The sequence below is a fragment of the Anguilla rostrata genome, chromosome 10, assembly GCF_018555375.3.
Source record: "Anguilla rostrata isolate EN2019 chromosome 10, ASM1855537v3, whole genome shotgun sequence".
Taxonomy (NCBI): Eukaryota; Metazoa; Chordata; class Actinopteri; order Anguilliformes; family Anguillidae; genus Anguilla; species Anguilla rostrata.
In genome coordinates, this window is record NC_057942.1 from 2,846,179 (window position 1) to 2,874,031 (window position 27,853).

At 48.1% G+C, this 27,853-nt stretch overlaps 1 protein-coding gene across 1 annotated transcript; it reads right to left on the reverse strand.

Moving 5' to 3' along the window:
* Nucleotides 1-27,668, reverse strand: slc4a5a (solute carrier family 4 member 5a). The gene is given in 28 exon segments (XM_064353450.1): nt 1-702; nt 884-939; nt 1,918-2,088; nt 2,451-2,624; nt 3,294-3,362; nt 3,693-3,765; nt 4,365-4,543; nt 5,230-5,391; nt 5,733-5,846; nt 6,345-6,536; nt 7,042-7,079; nt 8,186-8,457; nt 9,517-9,650; nt 10,642-10,816; nt 12,457-12,585; nt 13,268-13,422; nt 13,908-13,995; nt 14,520-14,677; nt 16,312-16,367; nt 16,762-16,854; nt 17,548-17,697; nt 18,136-18,296; nt 18,644-18,658; nt 18,660-18,765; nt 21,409-21,630; nt 22,104-22,171; nt 25,199-25,414; nt 27,101-27,668. Coding segments are annotated over 26 exon segments (3,384 nt in total). The 5' UTR covers nt 22,171; nt 25,199-25,414; nt 27,101-27,668; the 3' UTR covers nt 1-527.
* Nucleotides 27,669-27,853: the final 185 nt, after the last annotated feature.

The following is a 27,853-nucleotide window of genomic DNA, read 5'->3' on the forward strand; positions in this document are numbered from 1 at the left end:
TTTAGCTTTTTGAATCTAACTTTATTTACAAGCTTAGTTTGGGGACATTCTAAACATCCTAAGAGTAAGTTTGCCTGTAATCAGTCCCCTAAATTGTACAATAGTGGAAGAAGTGGAGAAAAGTCATGGTTTTATGCCCTGTTACAAACAACATTACAACATGTCAGAAAGACACTTCCAAAGAAGTTAAATTGTATTATTCTGGTCAAACCTTTTAGAACACCAAGTGGTACGCTACGGTTAATGCTGTGTCAGTATCAACAGTTTCTGGAGTCGGTTACAGTGTCAGTGCTGTGTCAGTACCTACAGTTTCTGGAGTCGGTTACAGTGTCAGTGCTGTGTCAGTACCTACAGTTTCTGGAGTCGGTTACAGTGTCAGTGCTGTGTCAGTACCTACAGTTTCTGGAGTCGGTTACAGTGTCAGTGCTGTGTCAGTACCTACAGTTTCTGGAGTCGGTTACAGCGTCAGTATCTACAGCGTTCATGGTACGGTCAGTGGCTCAGTGTCCACAGGAGCGTCTGTGCCCCTACAGCGTGGTCTCGCTGCTCATTTTTCGACGGCGGTGGTGGTCAGTGTCAGTGTCCTCGTAGCTGGAGTCCACCTCGATCTTGAATTGGGGCAGAGGGCGCGGCCTGCCTGGGGGCGGAGCCAGGGGCGTGGCCGGGGAGGGAGGGCAGGAGATCTTCAGGTGCAGAGTGATGCTGGGGGATGGAGATTCACAGGAAACATAAAGACGGCCCAAAACAGGGGGACCGCAAACGCACATTCAGCTCACTACATTTCACACAGATAAAATTAACAGAGATAAATGTATTTTTTGGATAAATGCGCTGTCAAGAGTCGGGTCTGTGCACTGTCTGGGGGTGCGAGTGCACAAAGTACCTGCGGTCTGACTCCAGGTCACTGAGGGAGGGGTTGGAGTAGAACTGGAGCTTCTCCTGCGTGCACACATCACCAAAATAAACAAGGAGATAGAGAGAGAGAGAAAAAAAAGGTGTGGAGCAGCGAAGGAGAGATAGAAAGGAAAAAAGCGTGGAGAGGAGAGAATAAAGAAAAGTTTTAAAACGCTCCAGTTGGTGGCAGCAGACACATTCACAAACCAGCGGCGTCTCATTTGACATGTATACCACGGCACTCTGCATTTATTTAATACCACAAAATATTACAATAAATGCACAGCGATGTTCAGAAAATGCTCTACTGTCCTGTGTGACATTTTCTTCCCCTATTATTTTCACCACAGATTTGCTTTAAGTGTGCGTAAAATTGACTCAGTCTGTGTGGACGGTGTGGAGAAGAGTGTACTCACATTTAAAACACTCACAGGAAGGGTTGGGGGCCCTGGATGAGGTCTGGGGGGTGGGGGGGGGGGGTAATACAGTGAGACATTGAGGAATTCATAAGGGGAAGGAATGGGGGAGCCTTCCTCTCCGGAGAAAGAGAAGCACAGCTAGCATTAAGGATGTGAAGACAAACACAGAGAAAAATTCACAAATGCACACACACCAGTATACCCCCAAATACCCACACACACACACACACACACACACAAAAAGACAGGCCCGAGAAAAAGCAGTGCTGACCAGTAAATTGGCAGTTATCAGGATGCCGCGTGCGGAACGAGAGGAGACGGGGGGCGGAATGTGCGGAACGGGTCGAATAAAAAAGGCCGGGCCAGTCTGCCCCCCCCCACCCCCCCCCCCCAGGCACCTGCTGTACCGAAGCATTAAACGTGCAGAAGAGAACGAACCCGGCCGACCGTAACCGCGGGCAACACGAGAAACGGCACGGAGAGAGAGAGAGAGAGAGAGAGAGACGGACACATCAGAGGAGGTGGTCGGGCACCGCTCGAGGGAGGGATCGAGGTGAGGAGAAAAAGGGATTTTTTCACACAGCGTCCCGCGAGGCTCTCTCACCTCGTCCTCGCTGTCCTCTCCTCCTTTGGGTTTCTTTTCCTTCTCCTTCTCCTTGTTCTTTTCCTCGTCTTTCTTCTTGTCCTTATCCGGAAGGATGTCGTCCATCCAGGCCAGGTCGTGCTGAGAAAACACCAAGTCCAGCAGTTTCCGCACCACCATCAGCCCCAGGATCTGAAGGAGGGATAGAGGGATAGAGGGATATAGGATAGGGGGATAGAGGATAGAGGGATAGAAGATAAGGGGATAGGGATACAGAAAGCATAGTACCATGCAGCAGTGGCAGCCAACCCTGTTCCTGGAGATCTACCGTTCTGTAGGTTTTCATTCCAACCCTAACAAAGCCACACCTCATTCAACAGCTAACGATCTGCATTCGGCTGCTAATTAGTAGAGTCAGGTGTGCCAAATTAGGGTTGGTGTGAAAACATACAGGATGGTAGATCTCCAGGAACAGGGTTGGCTCCCACTGCTATATAGGGATATATATATATATATATATATATATGGATATGGAACATAGCTAAAACTCGCACCATGACGGGGAAGATGATGGCGGCCACGGTGGACTTGAGGGTCCAGAGCACCGCCAGGCAGACGATCTGCACCAGGGTGAAGAGGTGGACCCGCCGCAAAGGCACGTGGCGCAGGTAGGAGTAGTCGGGCTGGTGCTTGGACGGCATCATGAAGAGCTTAATCCTGTCCCAGAACTGCCGAAAAAAAACACAGGTCAGGCACGCAGGACTCACAAACTAAAACCAGAAATTAAAAAAAAAAAACCTTTCCAACAGAAAATCTTCAATGATGTTATTTACACTGTTGAAAGCAAACGTATAGGGACGGTCACATCAAATTGGTTGTTTTCCTCTTCGTACTGATCAAATTTGCATTTTCAAATCGAACGATGATGACTACGAGGCAAAATTCACAACGTCTGCATTTATTTAACTTTTTTTTTTGCACCGACACCGACAATGCAATTCAATGAGTCAAGTCCCCCGATTTCCAGTCTCAGTCACACACCATATCCTTTAATAATGCATCAGCCCCCCCACTGCAGAGCTCTGTCTGTTCACAGATTTCACCCCGCAGACTCCCCGCCAACCTGAGCTGACCCGCACAGGCTCACAGCACTGCGAGGTTATTTCAGAAATGGGGTTTCTTTTCTCCCATTTAAAACCCCAGGAACCAAAAACAAAAACACATCTATCTTACCGAATTAAAAGGCTAAAACAAATCTAATGATGTTTTAATAAATCTCTCTCTCTCTCCTCTCTCCATCTCTCTCTATCCGGAAAGCATTTCACTGACGATGTCACTGTCACGATAACAACGATGTACACTTATTTATACATGCCATATATAATGCCCCCACATACCTGGATGCCACTGAGCGAGGCCACACCCATATAGAGGAATACTCCATACAGGACTGGCATGGGGATGAACTGTGGAACAAAGAGGGAGAGAAACACAGCTCAGCCTTTGGTTCAAGTTCAACATTACACTAGCTATTAAAATATGATCCCATTTTAATTAATCTTCTATAATCACTGCTTGGTTAGTTATTACCAGAATTGAGTCAGTTCAGTGAATACAGGGAAAGAACTGAAATTCAATTAATGAACTGAAAAGAAGCAATAATCTTCTATCTCTATGAGGATTTGAATGAATTAACTGAATTTAAATGACTGTGTTGAATTGATTTCACTGAAATGGAACCAGCCCTCAACTCCGTTCGTGAACTCAACTCTGTTCTGTCGGTACCTGAGCCTCACCTGCAATATAGGTGCCAGGAAGATGGAGACACCTGTTAGCACAAACACCAGGATCCCCGTCAGCCTCTGCTCCCTGCATGTGGACAGACGGACGGAAGGACAGGACAGACAGACCTATCTTTACACTCCCATTTTAGTCCATCCTTGACATTACATTACATTTAATGAGCCAGACGCTTTTATCCAAAGCGATGTACAGTAAGCGCATATTGAAGGTCACTGGAACAAATACAAACACAGGTCAGATAAAGTACAATTCTGTCATAAAGTAGCAGCAGCTATCCAAAGCCATGAACATCAAGTCTAGCACACACAGTAAAGCACTGGCCAAGTCAGTAAAGCTATGGCCAAGTCTTAAGCTTAAGAAGTGAGGTATGATTACAAAAGATCACGGGCAGCAGTGTAGTATAATGGATAAGGAGTTGGTCTTGTAACCTAAAGGTCACAGGTAAGGTACTTAACCTGCATTGCTTCAGTATATATCCAGCTGTATGAATGGATGCTATGTAAATGTTGTGTAAGTCCCTCTGGATAAGAGCATCTGCTAAATGCCTGTAATGTAATTTCAAAAGATGTGATTAAAAAACTACTGTACAACATCAGGGTGATGGCTGCAAGTGCATCCTCTGTTTCACCCCACCCCTCGCCTAACTCCCCCCCCCCGTCCCTCACCGGACCCCCAGAAACTGGGGCTGTTCCCCGGGCGCGCTGGACTCGCTCTCCATCTTCAGCGAGTCGATGTGGGCGATGGAGATCACCGTGGCAGCCACGTACCACGGCAACCCCATGAAGGAGCAGGCGGCGATGAGGAGCCCCACCCAGAACAGGTCCAGGTGGTACCCACAGCCTTTCTGATAGAGAGAGAGAGAGAGAGAGAGGGAGGGAGGGAAGGAGGGAAAGAGAGAGAGAGGGAGGGGAGGGGGGAGGGAGGAAGGAGGGAGGGAGGGAAAGAGAGAGAGAGAGGGAGGGAGGGAGAGAGAGAGGGAGAGTGAGAGAGGGAAGAGAGAGAGAGAGAGAGAGAGAGAGGGAGGGAGAGAGGGAGAGGGAGGGGGGAAGGGGGAGGGAGAGAGGGAGAGGGAGGGATGGAGAGAGAGAGAGGGATGGAGGAGAGAGAGAGAGGGAGGGAGAGTGAGAGAGGGAAAGAGAGAGAGATAGGGAAGGGGGAGGGAGGGAGTCAATGCAGCGCACTGCGGGGGGGGGGGGGGGGGGACGCTCTCAAGCAAAGCGGCTGGTCCCTTAACGGTCAATTAAGTAGCATAACAAAGCGTGGGACTCAAAGGTCTCAAAATGGCACAGCAAAAAATAAAAAAGAACGAGAGCACTGGTTTCAATAACTTTTGACAGGTTTTGTAGAGTGCTGGGGATAGATGAAAAATGTATAAAAGAAAAACAAGAGCAAATATGACAATTAGAAATGTCACATTTTCTCCAGCCATTTTGTCCAGTTTTCACTCACATCCCCAGATAGAGTTCCCAGACATCATTACAGAACTGTGACCAGCGCTACTGAGAGCAGCTCCGAACCCCCGCGCGGCACCTTGAGCTTGTTTTCCTTGCGGTTGACGATGACGGCACTGATCTGCTGGTCCATGAAGATGAGGATGGTGGCGAGGAGGGCCGGGACGAAGCTGGCCAGGTACATCCACCAGGGGTTCTTCCCAAACGGCGTCACCACCCAGCCTCGGTCCGGACGCGTGGGCTGCAGAGGACGGGCAGAGAGAGGAACCAGCAGGAGAACCAGGTGTCACGGGTCAGACAAGCACACATTCAGGTAGCAGTGTAATGGGTAAGGAGCTGGGCTTGTAACCTAAAGGTCACAGGTTCGATTCCTGGGTAGGACACTGCCGTTGTACCCTTGAGCAAGGTACTTAATCTGCATTGCTTCAGTACATATCCAGCTGTATAAATGGATGCAATGTAAATGCTGTGTAAAAGTTGTGTAGGTCGCTCTGGATAAGAGCGTCTGCTAAATTCCTGTAATGTAACATTCATGGGACTGTAATATAACAGTCAAGCAGCTGTACATGTAGGAGCACGTACCTTAAACTCAGATGGCACAATGAGCTTGGGGGTGTTCAGCCCCATGAGCATGTCGAGGCCCACAAACGTCATGATGGACACGAAGATGGAGAAGTCACTGACCAGCTTCCGGAGCTGGGGACGTACGGGGGCGTGAAAATGCAAACCAAAAACAAAGAGAAGCAAGAAAAGACCAAACTAATATTTTCATTATGAAATATCTTGCCTCAAGGAAAAAATGCATGTTTCTAGGGTGTTTATCAAGTACTGTATTGTATTTATTTATTTTAGCATATTTGGTTTCATTCTATTTGATCTCACTTTTATCTGACCCTACCCTGATTATTTCTCTCTTGTGTTTTGAGCATTATTCTGTGCATTCAATCTCCAGTCTTTCCTCACTCCAGTTTTGACTCTGTCTGCACATACTTTCTGTTGTTTTATTCTATGTTGTATTGTTACGTTGTTACGTATGTTGTTTATGTTTATCTTATGTTTTATTATGGGCAGCACTTTGTATTGCATTTGATTGTATGAAAAGTGCTACACGAATAAAGTTTGATTGATTGAACCCGAAAATAACGCATGCCTCACGCCAAACCCCCCCCCGCCCCCCCTACTTCGGGCCTTCACCTTGGTTGGGAAGTAACGGCTGAACTTGAACTTCTTGAGCGAGACGGTCATGGAGTAGGTGCCGAAGAAGAGGATGAAGGACAGGAGGGCCAGGTCGGGGATGTACCCGCAGGCCTCGCCCGAGAGGGCGCCCCCGAACCTCAGACAGTCCTGCTTACCCAGCTGGGTCCAGTTCAGGACTGTGGAGTTCAACTGGGATACAACAGAGAGAGAGAGAGAGAGAGAGCGTAGGGGGGGATGGAGACCACACACACACACACAAAAAATGGCAAGAGAGATTTGAGGCATGAAATGGACGAAGAGAAAAGAGAAGAAAAAAAGGAAGAATCAAACAGTGAAAGAGTGAAGGAGGAGAGGCCAGAATAACAGACGGGGAGGCAGAACAGCTCAGATCAAGAGATCATCATCCACTCAAATCTCTCATGTCGAAGCCACACACATCCTTTGGCTTTGGACAGGGGTACTATGGAGACGGTCATACTCTATCCACACAGTAAAATGTCCAGTATTAATTTGACTCCAAAAAAAAGTACATATGAGTCCAAAAGGGACCATATGTACTCTGTAAGAGCTGATTTAACACAGGACATTTTACAGTGTGAATGCACCACTCATCCTGCCACGGATCTTCCTGTGCAGACTATGGCAGTCTACTGGGGCTAGTGCACACAAGCACACGGTCTATATCAGCACCTACCCCAGAGAGATTTGTGCTGTTGTCCAGAACCCCTGAAGCTGAAAGATCATCGAATCAACTGTTCAAACGCAGACCACGAGAGAAAGGGAGTGAGGCAAAGAAAAGAAGGAAGAAAAAAAGATGGGGAAAGGAACGTGAGGGAGGGATGAAAGAGGAGGAGAGAAAACGAATGTAGTCTCAAATTAATGTTTTTTTCAAAAAACACACGTCTAGGGGGTATAAACGGATTTATTCAAGCTTCAAATGATGAGCCTGAATAAATAAAAGGCAGATTAGCAGAGCTCACGCTGGAGCTCCAAATATAAACTCATACTCACTCCGATCAGACAGCAGCCAAATTATTGTGTGTGCAGCAAGAACAAACATGGAAGAAATCAGTTAAAATGGTGAAATATCCAAATATACAGCACAGTGCTGAGATATAGTCAAATCGGCCATCAGTTACAGTGTACAGTTTCACACTCAGCTGTACAGTGCTGCATGCATGCCACCTCTGGGGTCAGCTACGTAAATACTGGTTCTAGACACTAACAGAGGTGGAAAGTCCAGGTTTCAGAAAATAAAAGTCCCACCATGTGATTCTTCCATCCGTGAACTCAGCCAGCCGATTTCACTGATTGGTTCTGCCTCTTGGCTGAAGAATTGAGCTACTTAGCAAATCCAGGTGATTGGAAGAAAATACTGGGGAGGGACTTTTACTTTTTTTTTTTTTTTTTACCTGGATTTTCCATCACTGGGAACAAGAGCAATTCAGTTCACGGAAACAATGCCACTGATGTTCTGCTTCATGTCTCTGAAGTCAAAGGGTCCCCAGTTTTGGGGGGGTCACTCGCCTCGTCTAGATAACCTAGAGTCCTACGCAGAGCGCAGCGCACACCAAAACCCGGTACCCTGAAATTCAAGTTCCAGCCACACCCATCCTGTGGGGCATCATTATGATAGGTGGCGCAACACATGCTAGCTAAACAAATTATTTCTCCACGCCCACGCAAACACAACAATGAGTCCACATCTGTAAGCCTGTAATACCTCACGGCCATTTTGGGTTAGCAAAGCCTCAATTTTTTTTATCATCAATGCCCTCTAGCTTGCAGTGCCAAACCCCACTACCCCCCACCCCACCCCCCCATGGGGTGGGACTGACCTGGGTCGGGTGCCACACACTCGCACTTGTACTGCGTGACGGAGTCGGGCCTGAACCCGGTGTTGATGGGGTAGTACGCGAAGGCGCCCACCATCTTCTTGATGGCGTCGAAGATGAAGATGAAGGAGATGAGGCTGGAGAACCCCTCCTCGGTGAAGCGCGTGATGTACTTGACGATGTAGCTGGCGTCCGTGGCGACCAGCAGGAAGCACTGGACGCAGGAGTGCAGCCCGATCCACAGCCGCAGCTCCATGTAATCCAGCTGGTTGCTCCTGAAGGAGAAGGACGAACGGAAACGGAGACACAAAATGGAGGCACAAAATGGAGACACAAAATGGAGGCACTGCAGAGGCAACACAATGCGGAGACACCAACGGCACTTCAGACCTGGGTCAAATACATATTTGTTTTGGATTCAAATACTTGTCTGTGCTCTATTGATCTTGCCTGGTGAAACTGAGCTTGTCAATATGACCGGAAGGCAGGGTTTGAGAGTATTTCATTGGTTCCAATGCACCAGACAAGATCAGTAAAGCGTAGAAAAGTATTTGAATCCAAAACAAACAGGTATTTGACCAAGGTCTGCGGCACTTCTTATCTTGTCATACTATACCATCTTGCTGATGAATGCTTGCCCCTTTTAAGTCAGAAACCAAGGAAGCGAGTGCTATTCGATAACGCTTCCGTGACTTGTATCCCTGAGGCAAAAAGAATAATTTCCCTCTAATACCCGGTTTTGATCAAAACTGCTGCAGCAGATTACACCACATTCCTCTTTTAAAAGATCCACACAGCCCACATAAAAATCAACGGTTAAATTTAAATGACTGTTAAATTACTGTTGTCATGACAACCGGTTACGAGCTTCTTCGCCCGAATCCCTCCGGGCTTCAACTCCGCACTCCAGAAGCTACGGCCAGAAGTTATAAAACCCTATTTTACAATGTCAGAATCTCCTAAAAAAAACAACTTTATAACAGCACCACTTTAAGTCAGCTGTGGGCTTTTTATTTATTTATCTATTATATATTTTTTTGTTAACCTGAACCAGCCTTTAATCTACCGAACTAGAAAACATAGCCTGCAGTGGGCCAGAGTTTTGTGCATCACCACGACAACCCTCTAACTGCCAACAACAGAGGTGTGGCAGTTGAGATGAGATTACATAAAGAGCAGGTGAAACAGTACTACTGTACTATTTTTTGTTAGGCGGTATTAAGATGCGAAGCGCTGTGGCAGGCTTTCCGGCGGATTGACCAACTTCCACCACTGAAGCGCGAGCCCCTCGGTCTTCCTGCCCCCCTCCCCTGCCCCCCCGACCCCACGCTCACTTGCTGAAGTCATACAGGAGCTTCTCGAAGATGAGGATGGGTCCTGTGGAGCTGAGGATGATGAGCGGCTGGCCTCCGAACAGGCAGAAGATCGTCCCCGTGAAGGCCGTGCCCAGGAAGCTCTCCATCACACCCTAAAAATGAGCCACACCCCCCCCAGGAAGCTCTCCATCACACCCTAAAAAAGACCCACCCCCCCCCCCCCACACAGGAAGCGCTCCATAACACCCTACGAAAAGAGTAACACTTTTTATTACCCCCAAATACTCCATCAGGTCCGCTCTAATCTCTGGTTGGACACCAGAAAAAATTGCTCACATTTTTCAAGGGGACTTCCATTTTCGCCAGTTGTCGGAACTAAATTGTTCTATTGCAGCCCGGTGCTTTGGAGCTTAGAGTTGAAGATGAGAAAAGAGTAATTGTTCAATACACGTAGGCCTGCGTATTCGAAGCCCAGAAAGCACCACAGAGCTTTTCATAAGAAAACCTCATTCTTTGTCATTATTCAGCATGTACAATCCCTTCAGTAGATGACTGCATAATTACATACATTCTTCCTGATCATCAAATCACTGTCAGTGGTAAACAGCATTTTACCAGTGCCATGCCCTCTTCATGATTTCCTCTATTACTGCATATCTGTCACACTGAATGTTTCAGATATTTAGACAAAACGCCATATTAGACTTGAAGGGAACTTTGCAACACCTTCAGCAGCAATAACTGCAACCAAACACTGCGGGGGAATTTTGGCCCACTCTTCTTTGCAGAACTGCTTTAATTCAAACAAACCGGCAGGTTTTCGAGCATGAACTCCTCGTCTCAGTTCCTGCCTCAGCATTCAAGCTACAGTGACACACAGCGTGCTTGTCGAAATGGGCTTGTAGAAACCATGCGGTGACTATTTGGCAAAGTTCAATATGAGTGAGGTTTAGATTCAACAGGGCCGGCTGCAATCAAGCCTGGCTGCGTTCAATCGGCCGAATCTATTCATCAATTAAATTAAATTTGGCCAATCGGTTGGTTGAGTAACTGACTGAGCACATTCTGAAGTCATCCATATGAACACAGGAGGATATGGAGTGGGCCTACGAGTCCCGGGGGGAGGGGGGGGGGGAAATTTACCTGGTAGTTGTCGGTGGCGTCCCCCAGCAGCCCCCCGAAGGTGATGGCGTTGGTGACGCAGCCCAGGTAAATGAAGAGCACGGCGGAGATGGACTGGATGTGGACGCCGTCGTAGAAGTCGCTGGGGAACCAGGGAAGCTTCCGCTTGACGTCCAGCACCAGCCCGCCGCAGAACCTGCAGCACCGCACAGTTTTGCCTCAGTGCATTGTGGGAAATATGGGCCCCATTTCAAATCAAAATAATGTTACGTATGGTCCCAAAACAGGTTGGGGGGGAGGAGATTAAGTGTGTGTGTGTGTGTGTTTGTGTGTGTGTGTGTGTGAATGAGAGGCACTCGTTGTAAAGCACTTGTGCAGTTGTTGCCTGAAAATGCGCTATATGAATGCAATCCGTTTAACATTCACCAGCTCTCAGGAATACAAAAACCCCAATAACACCAAGACGACACAGAGGCCCAATGACAACAATCAATACAACTGACAATGTATCAACGCTAACATGATAAATAACTATCTGTACTCCAGTCTCCATGCTCTTTTGTACTCAAGGTCAGTTCTCAGTTGCTTAGCAAGGGACCAGTCCTTGGAACCTTCTACCTGACCACTTAAAAAACTGTTCATCGATGTCCCTGTTCGAGAAAGAACTACAAAAAACATATCTGTTTGGACAGATCGATATTTAGCCCATTCTATACACATTCTCTATGCGTGAATGCTTTTTTATTTTTTATATTCTTCTTTTTCTCATATTTCTTTTATTCATTGCTCATTCTATTTGAATTACTGAGTTTAGCGATTTTCTCTAAGAGCGAGGTCCTTGCATGAGCCCTCTGGGGTTTTTTAACCTCTCATGCACATTTCCTATTCAGCTGTAGGGTTCAACTAAGCACAAATCCATAATTGTGTGCAAAAAATAAATAAATAAAGTACCACTACCACCATCATCTTTCCAAGACTAAAACTATAACATTATTCAAAGGGAAAGAAACAGAAAGGAAGAGAGAAAGAAAGGCTATCTAGGGCAGGGATCATCAACTCTGGCCCTCGAATCCAAATCCAGCCCTGGTTTTCTTTGCTCCCGGGTAATTAGTGCCACTGATTGGCCAGACTGTCTTCACACCTGACTCCCAGGCAAAGGGAGGGTGGAAAACCAGCAGTTCTCGGCCCTCGAGGACCGTGAGTTGCTGATCCCCGATCTAGAGGATGTCACGGAAACCATGGTGCAATCTGAAGAGGTGAGTCTTCAGTCTGTCAGCATCACTGCCGCACACAACCGCACACACCCGCACCCTGCGTTAAATTCTCCAAAACCGGGTTTAATGATGCAGCAACGTCTCCACTCGGAAAATTCTCTGTCAGGTACAAACATGAGCTACGCTCAGAAACAGTGTAGCCCAGGAGGGCTTGTCAGGTTGACATTGTGCCGCATCGTTAAAACTAGCATGAAAGCATTTAACACAGTGAGCAGGGCTCTTGTTTTTTTTAAACCTTTTTGTCTTTTCCTTTTATTTGTAACGCCAGCGCCCGCGAAATTTTTGGATGTCCAAACAAGAACATCTCTGAGGAGTTCCTGCTTAAACCTCACTTTTCCATCTCAGAGCCTGACAGCAATAATAATAATAATAACAATAATAATAATAACCGTTAGTTCACCACATCTCCAGATGCCTGATGGTCGACAAAGCCCTGTGTAGATGTTTTAAAACACGAGACGACAAGATGAACAGACAACGTTCACGCCATAAAAATGCACCGAGCGTACACAGAGGAAAAACACACACAAGTTCTTTCCGGAACATTCCGCAGCCGACCCACCTCCCGGTGAAGGCCAGCTCCTCGCCCAGCTCGTGAGCCGCGGGCATCTCTTCGTCCGCCGCGACGCCCCCACCTCTGCCCGCCGCCCCGTTCATCTGGCCCAGCTCGTTTAAGGAGAAGATCGACTTCCTGCGCAGACAGGAAGTCAGAGAAAGCGGCGGTGCTAAGTGGCGGTGCCGGTGCTACACCGCGCCTTCGGCTGCAGATGCTTCAGCGCGGTGCCCAATATGTGCCCAATTTAGTCATTTCACCCACGACTGAACTGGAGAGGAAATTGCTTCGTTGGGGCGCCGGTGTTGAGTAAAATACAATTTCTGAAAAAAATCGCACTCGTCAGAGAAATGGCTTCTAGGATTTTATTTCAACGTACATCCTAGAAGCGGTCATATTTTTTCTTTGATGAGCCCAGTATCTTTTAAAAAAACATTTTTTTTAATTGTGTCATGTTTAATTTAAGGAAATTATACTCTAGTGCTCAGGGTTTCATCGGCGCTTGAACAAATAGAAGACATTAAGCGGACAGAGAAACAATCGATCCATTTACGCTTATATTTTTTCTCCATTTATTCCCTCACATTCCTCTATTTCAAGAACTGATGACAGCTTAAGTGCTGAAACATGTTTTTTTTTTTTCAATCAATGAACACATTCACATCATAAAAATCCATCCTGAAACATCTGCACTTCTTTTTTTAGTGAGAACAGTACGTTTTTTTGGCAGCAGTCATTCCCCCCCCCCACCCCACCCCCCCCGCCCCCGGCAGCTGACAGCGAACGTGCCACTCGTGAGGTCCTGTGTCGTCCGTCCTACCTCTTGTCTGCGGAGAGAACTTTCTTGGGGGGCTCGATGCGGATTTTGGGGTCCCACTCTCCTGGCGGCAGCACTATCACCTGGTTCAGGAACTCATCGATTCCCGCGATCAAGTCTTCGCGGTCCCGCGCCTTGTACGCTACATCACCGAAGAGCTAAAAGAACAGAGAATAGAGTTAGAGAAAGCCTGCTCAAAGTAGTCTCAGATACCTCATAGTAAGCAGTACGAGGAGATACGTCATAGTAAGGAGTACGAGGAGATACCTCATAGTAAGCTGTAATGCAAAGTGTTATTGTCATCCCATACTGAAATTATGTGAAGTACCTGTCACTCTTAACACATAGACCTGTCACTAAGACCTCTAGCCCATGCAAAACCTTTTCAGCTCATGCAAAACCAATAACAAGACCAACGATTGGTCATGGTATCTGTTTTGCACCAATCATTGGTCGTGTTATTAGTTTTGCATGTGCTAAAACACCTTACAGCTTACTATGCGGTATCTGTGAGTAGTCCTTCTCTTACTCTACTCTCTGTTCTTTCAGCTCTTTAGGTTTCTGTAAATCAGGCCCGTACGTGTGTGCAGGACAGGTATGGTCACCTGTCCAGGTAAGGGGAAGGACGCAGACCGGTACTCACGTCGTCCACCATGAGGGCGGCGATGGCTCGGCCGATCTCGTTGTAGGACTTGGCTTTCCCCGGGGGGCCCAACAGCACAAACAAGAACCTGGGAGTGGGTGGGGTCAAAGGTCAAGGGTTAGGGTCAAGGGTCAAGGGTCAGGGTCAGGGGAAGCAGAGAGTTTTCCCCGTTTTTAACAGGGTTTTTCGGTCTGGAGGTACCTTTACAGAAACTGAGTACACTGGAAATATTTGATAATACTGAAAATAAAATATATTATCAAGATATCGCAACAATATATGGGTGACAGCACTTACAGTACACACTGCTGTGAAACATTTGTATCATTATATATTTTTTTTTAAACATCCATATGTTTGTAATATACAGTGTTGCATTTCATTCATAAGGGTGGATAATGAAACAACAGCACACAGGGCTTGACACTAACGTTTTTTTCAAAAGTTACTTTTGTTTTTGTTTACTTCAGGAGCACACTAATGCATCCCAATTAGCAGATGTGCTCCATTAAATTATTTTTCCATTTATCATTCGTCAGTTTTTTATGAAATGGGAGCAGTGTAGAGCCCTGGCACGGAAAGGAAAGCTTGCGCAGACACTCCGGGACGCACCTGGTGGGCACCGGGACCTCGGTGAGCCCCCCCAGCGTGGTGGCCTGCTCCAGGCGCACGAAGGCCACGAAGGGCTTCTCCAGGAAGTCCACCTCCCCCACCAGCACGTTGGAGGCCTCCGCGTCGGCGGGAATCTTCTTCATGAACTTGTTCTTCAGCTGAGGAAGAGGAGTGAGGCGAGGAAAGGGTGGGGGGGGGGGGGGGGGGGGGGGGGGGGGGAGGGAGAGGGGGAAGAGGGAGGGGGGGGGGAGACCAGCGGGGAGACCAGGGCATTAAAGAAAAGCAATAACGAGTAAAATAAACACGGACGTTTGTGTTTCTCTCGGCGACTGATAATCCTTCCGTCCTCCGGCTCTTCATTGGTTCGGCTAAGCGCGGCGAAACATCTGAAGGGAAGCTGACGGTTATGAAAAACGTTATGACAGTTAGAGCTATTTTATTTATTTTATTTTCTTTGGGGGGGGGGGCACAAGTAACAATAGACGACGGGTTCAAAAAAAAAAAGCAATGTGGTTATTATCTATTCAGCAGACGACAGTAATGAAAGACCGTATTGATTTTATTTAGCAGACGGGGAAGTGAGGCAAATCAGCAGCAGACAAAGTGACTTCTCTCTATAAATGAGATTACTGTGCTCTCGGCCCCCAAGACAGCGACTGAATTCTTGTTAAAAAAAAAAAAAGTAGCTTATTTTTCCCCCGAACGACTGCCCGCGATTTAACCCTTTATTAGAATGCCGCTACCTGCCTGCAATAATATGCATCCATCCTCAGTCTGTATCGCACATGCTCAGTAGTGACTCAGCAACTGCTCATTGTATGTGAATGTTTTAAGTGAACGTTTCCAGAGCGATGGTTCTGAATCCACCGTATGCTCCGTTCTGGAGCAATGCTGCTAGACGTACGCTTGTTAATTACAGTATAGCCCTGCCGTTATATGATCACGGAGAGCAAATGTATGTAATTAATCTAAGCTGAACTTCTTGGGCTGGGACAGACGTCGTACGGCAGCAGTTTCCCAACCGGTGTGCCGTGGCAATCTGGTGTGCCGTTAGGCGAAGTCAGGTGTGAAAAACGAACTTGAAAAACCTTAAATAATCAAATGGTGTTCACAAAAGCCGAAATGAATGCCACTTAAAGTTAATTTCGCTTAATTAAAAGCGACGGAAAAGAACACTCGGGCCTCCTGTTGACACGTCACACCAACGTCAGCACGTCGCTCACTTTCAAGAGAGAGGCGCGCCGTGAGATTCTGTAAATTTGGGAAGTGTGGCACGTGAGGAGAAAGGTTGTGAGACGCTGTTGCAGATCTCCTGGAGGACACTCAAACTAGCCAACCGACACGTCGCAGATGTTTCAGAAGACACCGGGGAGGGCGATCGCTCTCTCGCATACAAATAGCCAGGCTGCTGTAGTGCTCAATGGCAACTGCTATACATGATTATTCATTAGCGTATGACTTTTGCAGCTTTGCTCCTGCTGGATATTATATGGCAGATGCACCGAGTAAATGAGTATTACTTTTTGCTGGGTTGCCTAGTGTGTGTGTGTGTGTGTGTGTGTGTGCATATGTATAAATGAATATGTACACACACACACAAACAAACTCACATATATGTGTGTGTATGTGTGTGTATATATACATATATATAAAAAATATATATGTGTGTGTATATAATAAACCTTATACATTGTATTGTGTGGTTGGCTCTGGGTGCACTACATGGCTTTTTATTCACAGCCTGGGAGGGGGGGGTGGGGTGGGGGGTGCTGGGGGAGGAGTCTGGAGTCACCTGGTCCGCACTAGGCGTGTCTGTGATGTCATTCATGCTCCGACTGTGGGCGTGACCTGAAACACAGTGTGACACGTTCACAGTAAACGGACATTTTAAAATTCAAGCCATTCGTTGCTGATGGTCGTTAAAGCTTGGGCACGTATACAGCAGATCGTGCTGGCCAGGGAGAGGGCGATTTTTATTACCTTGGTTTTTAACATCACTGAATAACACAGAGAAGAAAAGGAAAAAAGAGCCAGTCTATGCTAGAGAGAGAGAGGGTGAGAAAGAGAGAGAGAGGGTGAGAAAAAGAAAGGAAAAGGGTGAGAGTGAATGAGAAAGAGAGAGAAAGAGGGTAAGAGAGAAAGAGAGAGGGTGAGAGAGAGAGAGGGTTAGAGAGAGAGAGAGAGATAAAGAGAGAAAGAGTGAGAAAAAGACAGAGAAAGAAAGAGAGAGGTGCAGACTCACGCAGGCGGCCATAGCTGCCATGCTTCATCCGCAGGTCCTCTGTGGATGGATTGTACCCCGCCCCAGGGCTGGGGCTGCAGCTCCGACTGCGGCCTGAGGGGGGGGGGGGGGGGGGGCGGGGAGGGCAGGAGGAGGAAAGACAGGCCCAAACAGAAGATTAGAACAGAAAAGAAGTAGGAAAGAGGTGATGCATGAGGAGAGATGTGTTGATGAGCCAACAGAATTAAGATGGAGGACGAGGGGGAGCGTGGGGGGGGATGAGTAAACAGAAACAGGAAAAGTTAAAAAGTAATGAGCGAGACGGAGAGGGAGTTGGGACAGCAGTGTAATTGATTTGGTTTCCAGGCCGAACGCAGGCCCTTGTCTGCGTTCCGCCCGGAATCGATGCGGCTGACCGGAGTAACTGAATTGACGTGACAGGTCTGATTCATTGCCCAATCGGTGTTGCCCCTCTGTAACCTGGGCTAATTGCAGCACGTTTTACAGCTAGGTGAGCTCGACAGAGCCGCTGCCACAGACGCACACGCTCCCCGTAAACCCCTGTGGAAGTGCTGATGGGCAGGTGGTGCAGGTGGATGGGAGATGGCAGGTGGAGCAGGTGGATGGGAGATGGGCAGGTAGATGGGAGATGGTGCAGGTGGTGCAGGTGGATGGAAGATGGACAGGTGGTGCAGGTGGAGCAGGTGGATGGGAGATGGACAGGTGGTGCAGGTGGAGCAGGTGGATGGGAGATGGGCAGGTGGAGCAGGTGGTTGGGAGGTGGGCGGGGGGGGGAAAGGCACTCACCAGAGCCAGAGGACTTCCCCATGTCGGCCAGAGAGCGGTGGATGGGCTTCTTGGTCTGGTGCCGGTGTTTCCTCAGCAGAACGTACACCAGCTTCTCTCTTAGCTCCGGCTCCAGCAGGCCCTCCTCCACCTGCCTCTCAATGATGTCATCTGGGGGGTGTGGAGAGAGATGTCCCCGCTCAGAACGATCATCCAACGTGTCCCCAAGTTATGTTTACTGCACGTCAATTTAGCAGAAGAGAACACAAGCACTCCCAGACACTAATATGTGCTAATATAAGATGCCGATCTGAAACCATGGTACAGATCCAGGTCATAAGTGCATAGAAATACATCCACTATTATAAAAAAAAAATTATAATAATTGGAATGAATTCTCTGCGATGGACTGGCAACCTGTCCAGGATGAATTCCTGCCTTATACAGTAAGTGGGCATAGATAATGGATGGATGGAATGTGTTCAGTTAAACAGCAGGTTCTTGGTTGTGGGGGTTAGGGAGTGAGCTGAGGTGGCGGTTTGAAGCGTGGGGGGGGGGGGGGGGGGGGTCAGACTGCACCAGGAGGCGGGCCCTCGCAGCGGGGCTCACCCACGATCTGGGGCAGGGAGTACCCCTCCAGGTCCAGCAGCACCGTCCCGTTCTGCAGACAGGTGCGCAGCTCGAACAGGCTGTGCAGGGACAGGGTGGAGACGTGCGGCTTGCTCCACCTCTCCCCGCCCTCCTCCACCTTCTCCTCGAACTTCACCCACCTGCGGGACCACAGCGAGAAGCCGGGCAAAGGAAGGGGGATAAACATCCTATTTTAATGCCTTCAAGGTGACCAGCTTCCATTTAACGCACTGCTTCTGATGGGGATTTTCAGAAAGGCGTTTCACGGTCCGACAGGCTGCTGATGGATGTCCTGTTATAGCCGTTACTTTGTAGGGGGTGTAGTGGCTAACTTGTGCAGGGACTGAGTGCGTCATTCTCTTGAAGCATCCTGATTGGATGTACACTGTCATGGGTTATGCGTGTGTTGTTGTTGTGCTGCGTGCGCTGTGGTGTGTGGTGTGTGTGTGTGTGTGTGCGTGTGCTGTGTGATGGTGTGTGTAGCTACCTAGCAGACTCTTCCATCAGTCTCCTCGTGCTGCAGTGTGTCCATCTCCGTGAACAGAGTGGGCGTCGGCACGTCGTCATCATCACACAGGATGTAGCGTAGCCGCTCGACCGCCGGGGACACTGGGATAGACAGACACACACACACACAGACACAGACAGACACACACACACACAGAGACAACACACACCACACACACACACACACACACACACACACACACACACACACAACACGCACCACACACACACACACACACGCACACACACACAGACACACACGCACAGCACACACCACACACACACACACACACACAGACACAGACACACACACGCCACACACACACACAGACACACAACACACACACCATGCATACACACACACAGACACACACACACAATACACACATAATATACACACTACACACACACACAGACACACACACACACAGACACAGACAGACACACACACACACACACACACACACACAGAGCCACACCGTACACTGCCCATTACCCTGGGAAAAAGCTCAGGAAATTAGTGTGGGATCTTTACAAAAACAAACAGTACAGGGCGCACTACAGAGGCTGTGGAAGACTACTGCCCAAAACTGAACAACATTTCTTACTCTGGTAAAGCTGAACCTGGGACTGCCTCTGCATTGCTTCCCCCCTCTGAGGTGAGGATGATGGATGATATAAGAATGGTCCAAATTATCAGACCCCCTCAAGGGGGGGGATCTTACTTGAGTGTAAAGATCAACAGACTGTATTGGAGACCCCCAATCCCCCCATCGACACTATTCACTGACCCCTACTCTGATTAACCATTTCACACCATGAAAAACGGCCATCTCTGGCACCTTTGGCAACCTCCGGCAACCCTTATTCATTCAACCAAACCCAGGTTCTGCATATGAGTTGCCACGGAGACAGCACTTGTGATTTCCTTCGGCAAGACTGTGTCTCAAGTCATTTTCTAGGATGGCCTACAAAATGTGCAAAGATGTCCTCTGAGAAGCTAATACCGGAAGCAAGGGCCTTGCGTGGCAACAGACACGCCACAGACACAAACTCCAATCCTCTGAGTCAAATCCACAGCAGACGCTGAACACGCACCTCCCGCACTTCCACTCGCTTTCTCTACTTCCCTCGCTCGCCCGCACTTAGCGGCTTAACCGTAAAAGAGAGAAAGACAGAGAGAGAGAGAGAGGGAAAGTGAGAGCGAGAGAGGGAGAAAGAGAGAGAGGAGAGAGAGGGAGAAAGAGAGAGAGAGGAAGGGAGGGGAGAGACAGAGATAGAGGGAGAGAGAGGAAGAGAGGGAGAGAGACAAAGAGAGGGAGAGGGACAGAGGGAGAGAGGAAGAGAGGGGAGAGACAGAGATAGAGGGAGAGAGAGGAAGAGAGGGAGAGAGACAAAGAGAGGGAGAGGAACAGAGAGAGAGAGGGAGAGAGAGGGAGAAAGAGAGTGAGAGAGAGAGAGAGGGAGAGAGAGAGAGAGAGAGGGAGGGAGAGAGAGAGAGAGAGGGAGAGAGTGAGAGAGAGAGAGAGGGAGTTGGCGCTCGCGTTCTCCAATTTCTCTGATGCATTGCGGCTGTCCGGGCCAGAAAGGGCGCGACCAATCAGAGGCATCGATTCGAGGCCCGGCTGGCGAAGGCCGTATTTCACTGTCTCTGCCCTGCCCAGTGCTAACAGATGGCTGGCCGCTCATAAAGGAATAGTTTATGAAGAAGGAGCGCTTATGAATTTGAGTTACAGTGCCCCCCCCCGCTCCCCCCCACCCTGCCGCCCCACATTGATTATTTTGTTTTGCTGCGCTGCAAAGTCAAATTAAAATACATTTAAATGCCATTTTTTTCCTACTCCGTGAAAGTAGCTCTCAGCATAAAAAGTGATAAAGCATCTAGATGTCGTCAATTAATCATATTAAAAATTCACTTAAAAAAAACGACTTAGCCGATAAGCATTCCCCACCTTCATTAACAACCGAAATTGGGCCAGGTCGATTACCTTTCCTTTGGAGATCACATTAAATACATTAACAGGTTGTCCCGATGCTGATTCCAAACCCACATGACCTGAGGGAAGGCCCATTATAAAGTGAGCAGTTTGTGTTGTTAGTGAGCTGGCCTATATTCACACAGGTACTAATCCACTCTGGAGAGCTTAGCCCTGCCCTGTAGCAGATTAGCATGTTCTGTAGCGGCTGTGGCTCCTGATCCCACCAATCCCAGCCCAGAGCTGCACTGACCCTGCCATCATCCGCTACTGCACATGCTCAGTTCCACTATCAGAACCCCATTCGCTACTACACATGCTCAGTTCCACTGTCAGAACCCCATTGGCTACTGCACATGCTCAGTTCCACTCTCAGAACACCGTCCCCTACTGCACATGCTCAGTTCCATTGTGTCAGAAATGGCTCATAATTATTGACAGAACTGTTTATGATGCAGCAGTCATCGATATGGCTCAATCTCCCCCAGTGCGGTCACATGACGCACAAATGCGTATGAATCACATGACATGTGACGTATGGTATATTGGCATATGGTGCTCGCCCTCACCGTGAAAGAGAGTGTGTGTGTGTACGTATGTGCGTGCGTGTGTGTGTGTGTGTGTTCGCCCCGTTTCTGAGCAGTGCTGTACCATAATTACCATGTTGTTACTTGTAGTGTCTGTTAATTTGCATCATCCTATATTACTGCAGATCAGTGTGATGACTTTAGTCTTTTTCCTCCGTGGTAAAGTGCACAGACTGACTCACCGGTTTGGCTGATGTCAGGGGGAGGGGTCTGCTCGTGTGGATCCAGTCCTCCTCCTTCGTCACCGTGGAATCGCTCCCCCTCATCTCCGTCCGGGTGATCCTGCTGTTCCCGATCCCGATCCCGGTCCCGGTCTCCTTTGTCCCTGGACATGGAGCGTCGACGCCGGCGTTTGCGCCTGTACCCCCGCGGCACGGGCACGCCGATGTAGATGGACTGGTGGTCTACGGGACGGACAGACAGACAGAGAGAGAGAGAGGGGCCACACACATTGTATAAGTTTTACGGGGATCATTTTAAAACACAATAGTGTCTACCTAATTTTATGAAACTATGAATAAAAACACCAATTATCGGTGAGTGCAGCTAAGGTCTGAGAGATAAAAAGCTTCATTTCAATAAAACAGACAGCACCAGCATCACGTAGCAGAGATATTCAACCCTCCTCCTAATACTCAATACTCCTAATACCACCAATTCTAGAAATCTCTTATATTTCCAAATCTACCTCACAGCTGCTAACCGATTTGAAACACATTTCACCCTTCTATCTGAATGTCCCGGTTGACATAATCTCCAGGATCAATGTGATTTTTAATGACATTAATGCTCTGCCTTAATGGAACCCCAGTCTCCCTCGCACACCCCCCCCCACCCCAAACCCACAGCGTCCCCTCGACCCCTGAGTAAGGCTCACCCTCCTCTTCCTCGTACCGCAGACGGGCGTTTCCCATTCTTCTGTCTTCCAGCTCCTCATGGTCCATCCTGAGACGGGCGAGCAGACATGGACGGACGGGACAAAGTGGGAGAAAGAGATGGGGGGAGAGAAAGAAAGAGGGGAAAAAAGCATGCAAATTGCAAACGACTTACGTGAGAATAATATCGAACAAAAAAAAAAAGTTTCAGCTCTCTTTCAGCTCGGTCAGGAGAAACAGAAACTCTACGATCTACAACTTAAACCCAAACATGAAGGTGTGCAGCCAGTGCGCTAGAAATGTACAGTCTGATGGACACTAATGGAACATAATCATAACCTGTCACCATAACAACACTGCCATGGCAACCGAGAGCCCGGGATCATGTGAACATAATGCGCAGTGGCAAATTGACTGGCGGCGTCAAGCTCCGCCCCCTCACAGATCAATGGCCGAACAATTAGGCAGCGGAAAAAACTGAGTGGAAAGATGTTTTACTGAAAATGTGGAACAGGGTGCTTGTGCTGAGTGACCCTCACTAAGTACCTCACCTTAATTTCACCCCCACACAGAATGGCATTATGGGAAATGGCCCAGATACCCATAAGCGACACCATTTTTTTAAATGTAATCACCCAGTAAATGGACAGAACAAAACCACTGTTTTAAACATAATCGAATGTGCCCCGACTAAACAGGCTCCAACGGCCATGACCCCTGCCGGGTCAACACCTCCACCCCAGACCCAAAATCCAAGCATACGCCTTCGCTAAAACTCGCTGAAACTGTGAACAATGCGATGGTTTTTTCACTACCCATACTGAGCTACACGATAGGCCACATACTGTACCAGCACTGTAATAAAGATGTACTAACCTTAGGAATGCATAGTATTCATCAACATCTACTCTGGTCGCTGGTTTCTAAGACAAGCGTTGTGGACAGCACCCTGACACTGGTTGTCATGTACATTATGTTGAGATACATAGTACTTCACCGGTACAAACCAAATAGTTCACCTGCTCTGAGAGGAGAAGTAAACTGACCAATGACATCCTTCCAGTAAATATGTCACTGGCCTTACTTCATCCATCCATCCATCCATCCATTATCTATACCCGCTCATTCTGGTCAGGGTCGCGGAGGGGGGGGTGCTGGAGCCTATCCCAGCATGCACTGGGTGAGAGGACTCCGTGTTATAATCACAGAAAAAGAAACCGCAGCCGGACCGAAGCTTCCCGTGCCGATGGCGGCGCTGTTTCTAACGCAGGTTCCTGCGATGCGTTAGTGGACGGACGCAGGTGAGCGTTGAGCAGACGGGGGTTTAATCGAAAGTGCGCTGAGGGCAGAGTGATCAGCGGCGAGCTCTCCTGGCTCCGCTGTTTCCTGTGTGCGTAATGAGGCCCGTCACTGCGATGCCCTTCACACGCAGCTGGCACGCAGCGGGCGGACCTGCGGGCGGCAGGGCAGGCGCTGGGATCAATAAGCCTGCAAAAGGCACTTTGCCTCAGAAAAGCGGAGGGGCTGGGAGCACTGCTGAACCACACACACACACACACACACACACACGCATGCACACACACACACGCATACACTATAACACACACACGCATGCACACACACACACACACACACACACTATAACACACACACGCACGCACACACACACGCACACATACACACTATAACACACACACGCATGCACACACACACACACACACTATAACAGACACACGCATGCACACACACACACACACACACATACATGCATACGCATGCACGCACGCAGACAGAGACACACACGCATGCACACATAACACACAAACGCACGTACACACACGCGCTCACACACACAGACACACGCACGTACGCACACACAGACACACACACACAGACAGAGACACACACACACACACACATGCATACGCATGCACGCACGCAGACAGAGACACACACGCATGCAGACAGAGAGACTACGCATACATCACGAACACACACCGCACACCATCACACGCTTAACAACAATAGACGACATGCACGACAACGACACAAGTCACTGAGACAGACACACGGCATGCACCTCACCACACCTACGGCACATAGGCCTGCATACTGCATGCCTCAACGCACTGGACGGAGGTGGCGCTGGGCGGTCAGGACAGGCGCTGGTCAATAAGCTGCAAGGCTTGCTCAGAAACGCGAGGGCTAGGAGCACTGCTGAACTACACACACAATCACACTACTAACACATGCATTGCACTATAACACACGGCACACACCACGCTACGAAAAGCAGTACAACACACAGCACACACACACACAGATGGTACAACCACCATAGCACGCACGCAGACAGAGACACACGCACGCAGACATACACACACACACACACGCTAATACACATACACAGACACACACACAGACACATGCGCACACACACACACACACACAATCTCTCTCACGCACACATACACTATCTTAAGCCACACACAGAGGCCATAATAAGCCGCTTGAAAATTAACATTAAACAATCAGCCATGCGGCATATTTTCAAAAGATGTTAACTTTCAACAACACACAATAATTAAGGCTTTTTAATTATAATAGGACATTGGAATATATGCTGAAAGCAGCTGTGAATAATGACTGTAATTTATCGCAATCACTTCCTAGTTTTACGGGACACCCTACAGCAATTACAGCATATTGTTAAAAGTGCTAATCAGTGAGGGGCTTCGATTCCAATGACATTACATTATGTTTAGAATAATAACTTCATATTTTGTACTTTAAACACATCCATCCAATCATCCACACAATATCCATCCAATCTTATTATCTTCATATTACCATATTTCATGCATATTCTGCAGAAGATTGATTTCCCTTCCATTGGCTGTTTGACACTCACAGGACAAGCCAGTCATCAACTTTTCACAGCATAGTTGTTACCTCATGTTTAATATTAGCAAAGCTCGCACCCTTGCTTTCGATGCCTGTGGGGCAAACAGCTGATAATCAATCAAGCAGACAGCAGGCTGTGACGCTTCAGAACCGTGCAGAATAAAGACAAAAAGAGAGAGAGAGAATTCCTTACCTTTTCCACCAGGTGTGTGAGCGGAGGCAGGTAAGAGGAGAGAGAGGCCCGGCGAGCTTCTGCAGTCACCTGTGGCCACACCTGTGTGTCTGCGCAGAGCAGGGCGTTCACAGGACCCAGAGAGAGAGAGAGAATGGGGGTATCTGCGCCCTTCCGTCTCTCTCTCTCTCTCTCCGATGGCTTATTGGGTTTGCGAAATGACTGGATAATGGAACACTGGGACATGGGAGTGGGGGTTGGGGGGGGCGTGGGGAGGGGGGGGGTCAGCGTGGTGAGGGGACAGATAAATCGCACACGACCCCATTAACTGAAACGACAAGGGATGGCACAAGGTTACCGGACAGGTGGCGTCCCTACAGCCTGTTCTGCAGCGCACACAGAAAGGTCAGATCAATCAGTTCCAGGTTTACTTTGCGCACCTGGTTGAGCCGCAATGGCCGCCGGCTCTGGGCCCCCAGAAGGGATTTTTGAGCCACCGCAACAGGAAATAAAACCAAGAGCTCTCCTGAAAAGGCCAGGGCTTATTAACCTAAGACAGCCTTCTCTCTCTCTCTCACACCGGTGAGCTGAATGCAAACCACAAGACAGAGAGATGGACGGGTGTGTGCGGACTGATTCTGCTTTCTCTGCTCTCTGTACCAGGGTTTCAAACTTACAGCAACGAGGACACTGGGAGAAACCATCCATTAGGTTTTACAGTCTTTTGACCAAATGCTGCCTCCTCTCTCTCCTCTCTAATCCTGATTGGTGAGAAGTGCACTGCTTCACGACAGTTTCCAACTGTCAACTGCGGAAGTATATTATTTCATTTTCAAATAAAAACTATTAAATGTTTTGGTGCCGACATTCTCGATGTTGATCGTCTCGCTTGACTGTTCGGACTTCGCAAAGTTTCCGAATTAACAATGACAGATCGGCACAGCATCAGTGTGAGGGAGACCGGGCGGTCAAGGCCGCTAGCCGATAGCGCTGAAATATTAGCGGATTAGCGGAAGCTGAGCAGAACGATAGCGATAACGATAGCGAGACCGAGTGGACGGGAAACAGGAGGTCAGCAGAGGCTGCGAGCAAATGTGTGTGTTTGACCGCAGCTAATCCCCCGTCAACAGAACACCGCCATCTTACATCCCTGTGTGGAGGGTGGGGGGGATTAATGAGGAGATGGCTAAAGGAAGTCTAAGATTATATTTTAATTAACAGGATTTAATAAACATGGTGGCCATTCAAGACAGAGAGAAAGGCAAATGACCTCTTGGTTAGTGTCGTCCAGTAGTGCTTTGTTGTGACTCAGAAGGAACGCTTGACACGACAGTTTCCAAATAATGAGCAAAGCATGAAGGAGATTAAAGCAGTTAAAAAAAACAAATTGAAAATAAGTTTTCGATGTGAGGGATTAAACAGTCAGAAATTCAACCTGCTGTTAAATGTGATTCACTCTGCGACACAGTCACCGATCACAGCCAGAGCCGGAATGGCGACGGTGCGGAACGGTCACGGAGAATAGCTCCATCATCGGCGAGTGAGACTGCAGGAAACCGGCCGAAAAGAGAGAAAGGTGGTGTATGAGGTCTCTCTCCAGCTGGGCGTGGACGTGGCCACAGATGGCTCAGGTTGGCTGGACAGTGACGGAAGGACTTGAAGTAATAGAGCGGTGTTCTGAACTGAATCACGACTGGAGAAATGCTACAAGTCACCCTGGAGAAGAGCATCTAGCCTACTCATTAATACGTCTCATATTTCTTCGAGCACTCGTGCGCGTTTCTTTTAATTTACGAATATGAGTGTTGGGAGCTTAGCAAGGTGACCGAGAAATGAAAAGGTAGATTGAACATACGCATTAAGCTAAACCGATATGATTACGTTACAGTAAATTAATTTAGCAGACACTCCGGGGTGACTTACAACGTAGAAGACGCGATTGCGTCTTTCCACAAGATGTCATCGCAGACCCATTGGAACAGGTGCTGCATCAGAGCTTGCAGTGAGGTCATGCAGCACTTACTGCACATCGTACAAGCTCGAGGCCACTTTAGCCCTTCATTACGTCCGTTACGACAACACTTCCAAATGAAAGCTGGGAGCAAACTAACCTTACAAATTGCCCAAATGAAATCCGGTGGGCGAACAAATAAAGTAATCGAATGCACCGCAAAAATGTCTGTCTTAACAAGTGTTTTAGTCTCGTAATGAGACTTTAAATTGTTTTTCCACTGAAGCAGAAAATATGAACTTGTTTTAAGTGGAGTCCCATTTGCTTGTCGAGTGAAATAGTCTTACCCCATTGGCAAATCTTAAAATGAGTCATACTGCCCCACCTCATTAACAATCTTTTTGTCTTTAGCAAAAAAAAAAGTAATAAAAAAAAGATTTAAAGTCTAAATGTAAGATTAAAATATGTGTAAAGATTCACATAGCCTACTGTTTGGTTTTTGCAGTGTATTTGAAGTATAGCCTGTTCAGAGGCCTGTCTTGTGAAGACAACTTTGGTGAAGTACCATCAGAACTCAGAGAAACGAGATGTCACAGAGATTAAATTTACATACAATATTACTTTAGGATACCTTGACGTAAACAGCTTGTTGTATGTGTGTGTGTGTGTGCGGCACGTGTTTGTGCGCATGTATGTATGCACACGCGTGTGTGCGCGTGTTCATG